The sequence below is a fragment of the Centrocercus urophasianus genome, unplaced genomic scaffold (genome assembly GCF_019232065.1).
Source record: "Centrocercus urophasianus isolate 14NV4802_14NV808 unplaced genomic scaffold, USGS_Curo_1.0 seq_21, whole genome shotgun sequence".
Lineage (NCBI taxonomy): Eukaryota > Metazoa > Chordata > Aves > Galliformes > Phasianidae > Centrocercus > Centrocercus urophasianus.
This window is the reverse complement of record NW_024884767.1, coordinates 1,683,207-1,689,866: the sequence shown is the minus strand read 5'-3', so window position 1 is coordinate 1,689,866 and position 6,660 is coordinate 1,683,207. Positions and strand designations below refer to the sequence as shown.

Below are 6,660 nucleotides of genomic sequence, written 5' to 3'. Positions count from 1 at the left end.
ACCTCTTTTTCATGATTTGATACTAGTGAGTAGCGATCAATTTTTCTTGTGATTTTGCTGGATTTTTGTGTACGTTCTGTGGATTATATTCCCCAAATGCTGTTGTTCAGTTCCGAATCTATGATCTCTTGGAAGGTGAAGAGAAACAAAACATATATAAATAGGAATGTATAAATAACGTGTGGTTTTCTTTCTTACTTTTAACAGCGTTGTTAGGCAGCTGTTAAACAATCAGTCAGATCTGATGTCACTTTGACTTGGTGTGTGCCACTGTTTTCAATCATCATAAGCTTCTTCTTGGGCCGCAGGTCCAAAATGGGGTGAAATTTTAGCTGTTTTCAGTGTATCCATTTCTAACTGGACATGAATATTTCATAAAAAGTAAAAGAAGAAAATGCTCAAATGTTGGTGTGGAAAGCAAATGAAATAACACTCAGCTATTGGAGTCCTCTTGCACATCTCATACTTAGTGAAAAGAAGAGAAAGCCTGCAGACAATGACTATTTCCTATGATTTTTGAGATCCAGAGAAATTACCTCCTTCAAATTTTAAGCCCATATCGCAGTCCGAAGTGATTTCCATCTTTCTTGGGATGTACACATTTAAAAAAAGCAGCAAACCATAAACATTCCATAAAACTCATGTATGATGTGCATTGGCTAATATGGCACACCTCTGGGATGACAGTGAATTCACTGTTGGATGCCCAGTAAATACATGGAAAAATAAAATGAACCATTTTATTCATGAATGAGCATCTAATGAAAAGAGGTATTTTGATAACACAACATCACCTATATTTGTTTTATAAAACTGAGTAAAGGTTTGGCCAAAGCTGTCACAGTGTGATAGTTTGGGCCATTTATTTCTCCAGAGCTCCACTTTGCTACTGCTTACTTTGGAATATACATATATATATTTTAATGAACTGCAGTTAATAAATACAAAAACCTGAGAGTTCTGGAGAGGTTACTTGTCCTCGTCATGATTAATTGCTGGCTAAAGCCAAACGCTTTTCTGCTGATACACTTGTGCAACTCCCAGCTTACAGCCTCATTGATACAGGCTAACAACATTGCATTTTGATTCATCCTGAAGCCCAAAGTAAGAAACACATAAAATGAGCCTGTCGAAGCCAATAGCAGCGCATATGTCAAACCAGCTCTGGAATTTTCAGCAATTCCATACTGGGTTCATCCTTTTTTTGTAACATTCTACTGAGTGTAGAGACCCTCAAAATAAATGCAATTCTGATTTTGCTAAAAGCAGTTTTGATTCTCCTAATGCCATTTCTGGCTTTGTTGTTGTTGTTATTGTTGTTGTTTGTTGGTTTTATGTGCTTTTTGGTTTTTTTAACATAGCACTAAGTCCTAGAAGTGGGAGCCAAGGCACCGAAGCAGTAAAGTCCTTATGAATCCTTGCACCCACATCACACAGAAATGGATCTGTCCATGTGGAGCACTGTGTAGGGCCCAGTCTCAAAATGGCCTTACATTTACCCAATGAAGGACCTGCATCCTCCAGATTTCATTCTGTTTTCTTCTGGTTTTGGGCCCAGGCAGCACATAAGCTCATATTCCTGATGTGGCACATCACTGAACCATCAAAGATGTCTTTCAGCTGTCCTTCAAATGGTTAGTAACTGAGGCTACACACTATTTCTTTACAAACTGGTTTGTTTGATAATATGTAGTTTCAGTCTGACCGATTAAAACAACCAGTTTCAGCCATATCATTGAAAGAAATGAGGGCAATCCCACATGCTGTATGTGCTTACATGTAATACAGTCATCATTTTAAGACATTACTAAGTAACAATCACATTTAGCAGCCAAAAAAGTAGTAATTCAGTTAAGTGAAAATATGTTGCCAAGGAGAAAAGAGAGACCATAACTGAGCAGCTCTACATGACAGCCATTGAGAGTTCAAGCCTTCACCAACATCAGACAACATCATGCACCTGCGTGTGAGAGTGAGCAGGAGACACTGGGAAAGCCCCACCTGTGGAAACAACATCAGGGAGATGGGAAACCACATAAGACACCAGAGAATGCAAGAGAAAGAGCTGATACGGAGGGAAACCATACTTACAAATCATGCCTTTTTCTACTGTACGAACTCAGATTGTATGTCACAGAGCCCTTTGCAGGTAATTCCTGGTACTCTGAATTGCACTTGCACACACAAACTGGAAAGTAATGTACTTATTCACACCTGTGGGCAACCATATCATTGTCACTAAGGGCAATAAACTAATGACAGCTTCATTTTTGCCAAGTTTTATTTATAAGCTAAATGCATTCAGATTGTACCTGGCCCTTTCAAGGGTGAACAGTGTAGCAGGAGGCTGGAAGGAATTTTTGATTCCTCTCCAAAGACAGAAAGAAACTGTGGTTCCCTGGGGGAAAAAAAAAAAAAAAAAAAAAAAAGAGCAAGGAGGAGGCAGGGCCATAACATAGGTTTCATGGGAGAATGAGAGTGAGCAAGCAACTACAGCCTGTGTTACAGGAGTAATCGGAGCAGCCAGCAAATTCTTCCAGCTGCTTTCAGTGTACAGCACTGCCTCTCCTCATCCCACGGCTCTTTGCTGCAAGATGCCCCAGCTTTCTTCAGTGAGCTGCTCTGTGTCTCCCAGGACAAGTGTCCTTTAACATGAAAGAATTCCAGCAACTAAACTCTGCAGAGCAGGATTAACTCTCAGTGGCAGTGGAGACTCCTTCTAGCAGAAGGGCTAAAACACCTGTAAATGGCATCATGGATACAGAGAGAGCCCTTGCTGGAAGGAGACCTGGGTGACAAATAAGTTATTAAAGAGCCATTCATGAGCATTCTCTTTATATTGTTCTTCCTGCTGCTGAGCCATAATTACTTTTATTTCCTTTTATTCCCTCCCAACTGGAAGATAGGGAAAAACAAAGCTTTTGTTTAACACTTCTGAACCAGGCATTCCAGCTATCTTCATTCTCTAATAAAGATCTAGGACTCACCTCACTCACCTGAGCAATTCTTACCCAACTGTATGGCACAAGAACGAAAGACTGCATAATGAGGTCCATAGTCAGAAACTCCATACAAAGATAAGACATCCCACAGAAGGAAGAAGGATTCTTGGGAACAGCTTCAAAGCTGCCTCGGTCACATATCTGTTGAAAAAGACCAAACAAAAGCTTCTCTTTCCCATGATATCTTGTCCAAAAAATCTTTCCAGCTACACACAGCAATAACTATATATAACTACAATTAAAAGACGGGAGCAGCATTTACTGGCTTAATTTCCTGAATAGGCCTTTGTTAAAAGCTGTCTGAAAGCTGCCAGTTAGATTGATGATTTTGAAAATCAACAGAATGGGCAGAACTGTATATTAATTGCATATATTACTGCAAGTATATGAGGAAAATCATGATTCTGTAATACAAGTTACATTGTTTAAGTAAGTCTTATACAGCCACAGGAGTAATGTTTCACTGCAGACATTCTCAATGTTAATCTATAATGTAACTAGCTGCAGCAAGAGAGAGGAACAAAAACCCACACCAACAGTTTGTAGCTATCCCATATCTCCGACAGGGTGATATAACATAGCATATGTTTTAAAATGATAAAGACTTCCAAGAATAAGATGCAGTTTCCAGAGAAATATTCATACACGCCCAAACAAAAGCAAAATCTTGTAATAATTGAATAATTGCAGCATTCTGTACCTAAGCAGTCCAAGAAAAATCCAGCCCAAACCAGCCCTTTTCAGTGGCTTAGCTGGTCAACACTCTTACACACAAAGCCCAGTGCTCTTCCATAAAACCTAAGAATTAATCAGCATTATGTAAGAGATTTTTATAACACTCTAAAAATACATTGTGAATTCCTTTCCAGTGTTGGACTGAGAAGCTTTAAAGTACAGCCACCCCTTCATCCCCCTTTTAAACAAACACTGGATCTTCCTTTCTGATATCAGAAACTTAAATTTGTTTCAGTATATGTGTCTCAAATCTCATTAATTACAATATTGGCCTCATGAGATACAACTGCTGCTATTAAGTGTCGTGTTTGTGCTTGAAATGATCTGAGTGTGGGCACAGATACAGATACTACATGTGCAGAAAGACTCTCGAACAGGACAAATGGTACATAAGACTTCACAAGACCACAGGATGTTTTTGTGTTACTGTACCTGTTCGCTTGGCAATTCTTGTATCCACAGGATAGCGCTTTGTTTGAGTTGTTCCAAAGGATACTATACTCCCATAGAATTTCTGCAGGGGCAGTTGTAATGTTAGCTTGGCAGATCTACAGCAAAGTCCTATGATAAAACTCTGGGTTGCCCTCTGTTTTTCATACACATAATAAATGAATAAATACTGGCATTATGTCTGTATCTCACTGAAGGATCTCTAAGCAAAATTACAAAGTCATCACCCAAATGCTAATGGTCGTCCAGGGTCATACCTGTGCAGAGAAGGAGCTCTAACACTGCCCCTGGAAGCAGACTCACCCTGCTCAATTCTGGACATCCAATGCTGCCCTCTAGAAGTTCACCCTGCTCCAATTTGCCCACCAACCATCATTTGATCTAGGAACATCCAAGGCATCTGCAGTCCTTCAGAACCAAATAAATCATAAGAATGCAAATGAAAAATGGGAACAAAGCATTTTCAGCTCTGAAAATCTTCTCATGGATGGAATGCATATCCAAAGGACACTGAGCAATCTCATTTTATTTTTAGGAAACACCTCAACGTAGTTCTTTTCCACATAGCAACTTTTCCCCCTGCAAGAGCAACACACCACTGACATAGCCATCTTCTCAAAATAGCCCCCCGCCATTCAAGCCACAAACAAATCAATCAAAACTATTGAGGCAAGCCAGAGAGATTTTGCAGAAAATAAATAAAGAGGGAAAAGAGGAAGACACAGAGAAGAGCCAGGAACCACTTCACTGCTGTTACCAGCTCCATGTGAGAGCTGTGCTGATACCACGGCAGTACGAAGCCTTGGACAGGAGATAGCCAACGTCTCTGATGGGACGGCAACGGCTGTTCCACATGGGTAAGCAAACGTTCAGATGAAAATTGTACTCAGGACTGTGGCATCTGAACCAAAATAAGTGTTACCTATCTTGTGTGCTTTTGCCTGAGCGTGTCCATGTTCACTATTTTCCTCCCTTAGACTACCGTTATTTTTTGTATTTTACCCACAACCCAGGTCCTTCTTTGTTCTCTGCTCTGATTCTTTCTCTGCCTTTCTTTCTTTGTGCCATTTTCCGCTCCCTGTATTCACACTGAATACAATCAGTCACATGGCTAGCCTTCATGTGAACTCCATGCTACAAGACATGTAAGTATTATTCGGTATGAATGCAGGAAAAACACATCCTTTTGGTTGGCTCTTCATTTACATGCCATTCTCAGATTCTCTCTCCACAGTCCTTTCCCTTTTTCATCACCCACATTCACTGTGCATTGTTCTTGTGCTTTTCTCTTTCCTTTTTCTCTTCTCCCCCATGGCCATTTACACCTCCTTCTCTTCCTGTGTCGCCTCCCTCACCCTTCCCACCTCTCCCTTAATGCTCATTCTCTCCAGTTGCCCGCTTCCTTCCTATTCCCATCAGAGCTCTGTGGACAGCTCTTCCCCCACTGCAGGTGGTGTGACCTGGACGTGGGCAGGAGTGGTGGCAGTGCAGAGGCCTGGGCTGATGCTGGCATCATCCAGCAGACCCACCTCTATCCTCCATCCCACCGACCTGCATGAAAAACATTGCGGGGCAAAAGCCCGGGGCCGGCAGACAACTTTGGCATACAGTGGCCTTTGTTGCAGCTTGCATTAATCTGGTGATTTACTGCAGTGAGTTGCAAAAGCACAAATCCCACCCCACTGGAGTCAACAGTGGGGAACGGTCTGCGTGCAGCCACCGGCCGTGCAGGACTCCTTGGCGTTCTGCTCCTTCCTGTTGTCTCTACCGCTCCATCGCTAATTTGTTCCAGTCGCTTGTTAATGCTCTCCTAATCCCCCCCAAAACAATTTCACCTCCCCAACCATTTCCTTTGCTCTTGCAGCTCAGGATCCAGAGGACGCTTTGCTGCGGCTCTCACAATGATAAACAGATGCCGGCGGTCCGTGCCGCGCACAACTTCCCGCCCCAGGTGTTGTCTGGTGGTTTGGCACGGCGGGGCCTGGCCGGAGAGCGCTGGGAGCGCCGGGGACGGCGCACCGAGAGCCTTCGGGCGGCACGACGGGGTGGGTTCGGGTCAGCTGTGTGTTAGTAGAGGTGAGCGGGTACCAAAGGATGGCAGATGTGGGGCCGTACTTCAGGAGAGCGGGGCGCGGAAGGAGAGCAGAGCGCTGCGTGACCCCGGCTCTCTGCCACCACGTCTCTGTGCACAGCCTTCACACCCCCAGCGCAGTTCCTCGATTTCCCTCACACCACCGTGCGTTCCTCTCCGTCTCCCCAAGGACAGGTTTCTCCTCAGGAGGCGCTCCCTGCCGCCCCACGGCCCCCCGCCGCCCCCGGCCGCGTTGCGGGGCTGCGCGCCCGACCTCGGCACCCCGGCACTGCGAGGGGCGGCCGGACCCGGCGGAGGGCAGCGCCCGAGCCCCTCGGCGCGGCGGGGCGTCGTGGCTGGGGGCGACCCGGCTCCGCGGCCGCGGGCAGGCTCCGTGCAGGG

The 6,660-nt window shown here is 44.2% G+C and overlaps 1 protein-coding gene across 1 annotated transcript in view; it reads left to right on the top strand.

The window, feature by feature from the left end:
* Positions 1–6,099: 6,099 nt before the first annotated feature.
* Positions 6,100–6,660, top strand: part of SSBP2 (single stranded DNA binding protein 2) — a 160,517-nt gene continuing 159,956 nt past the window's right edge. Inside the window, exon 1 of the mRNA XM_042822758.1 lies at positions 6,100–6,242. Within this exon, the coding sequence (XP_042678692.1) occupies positions 6,100–6,242 (143 nt within the window). The remainder of the gene's footprint in view (positions 6,243–6,660) is intronic.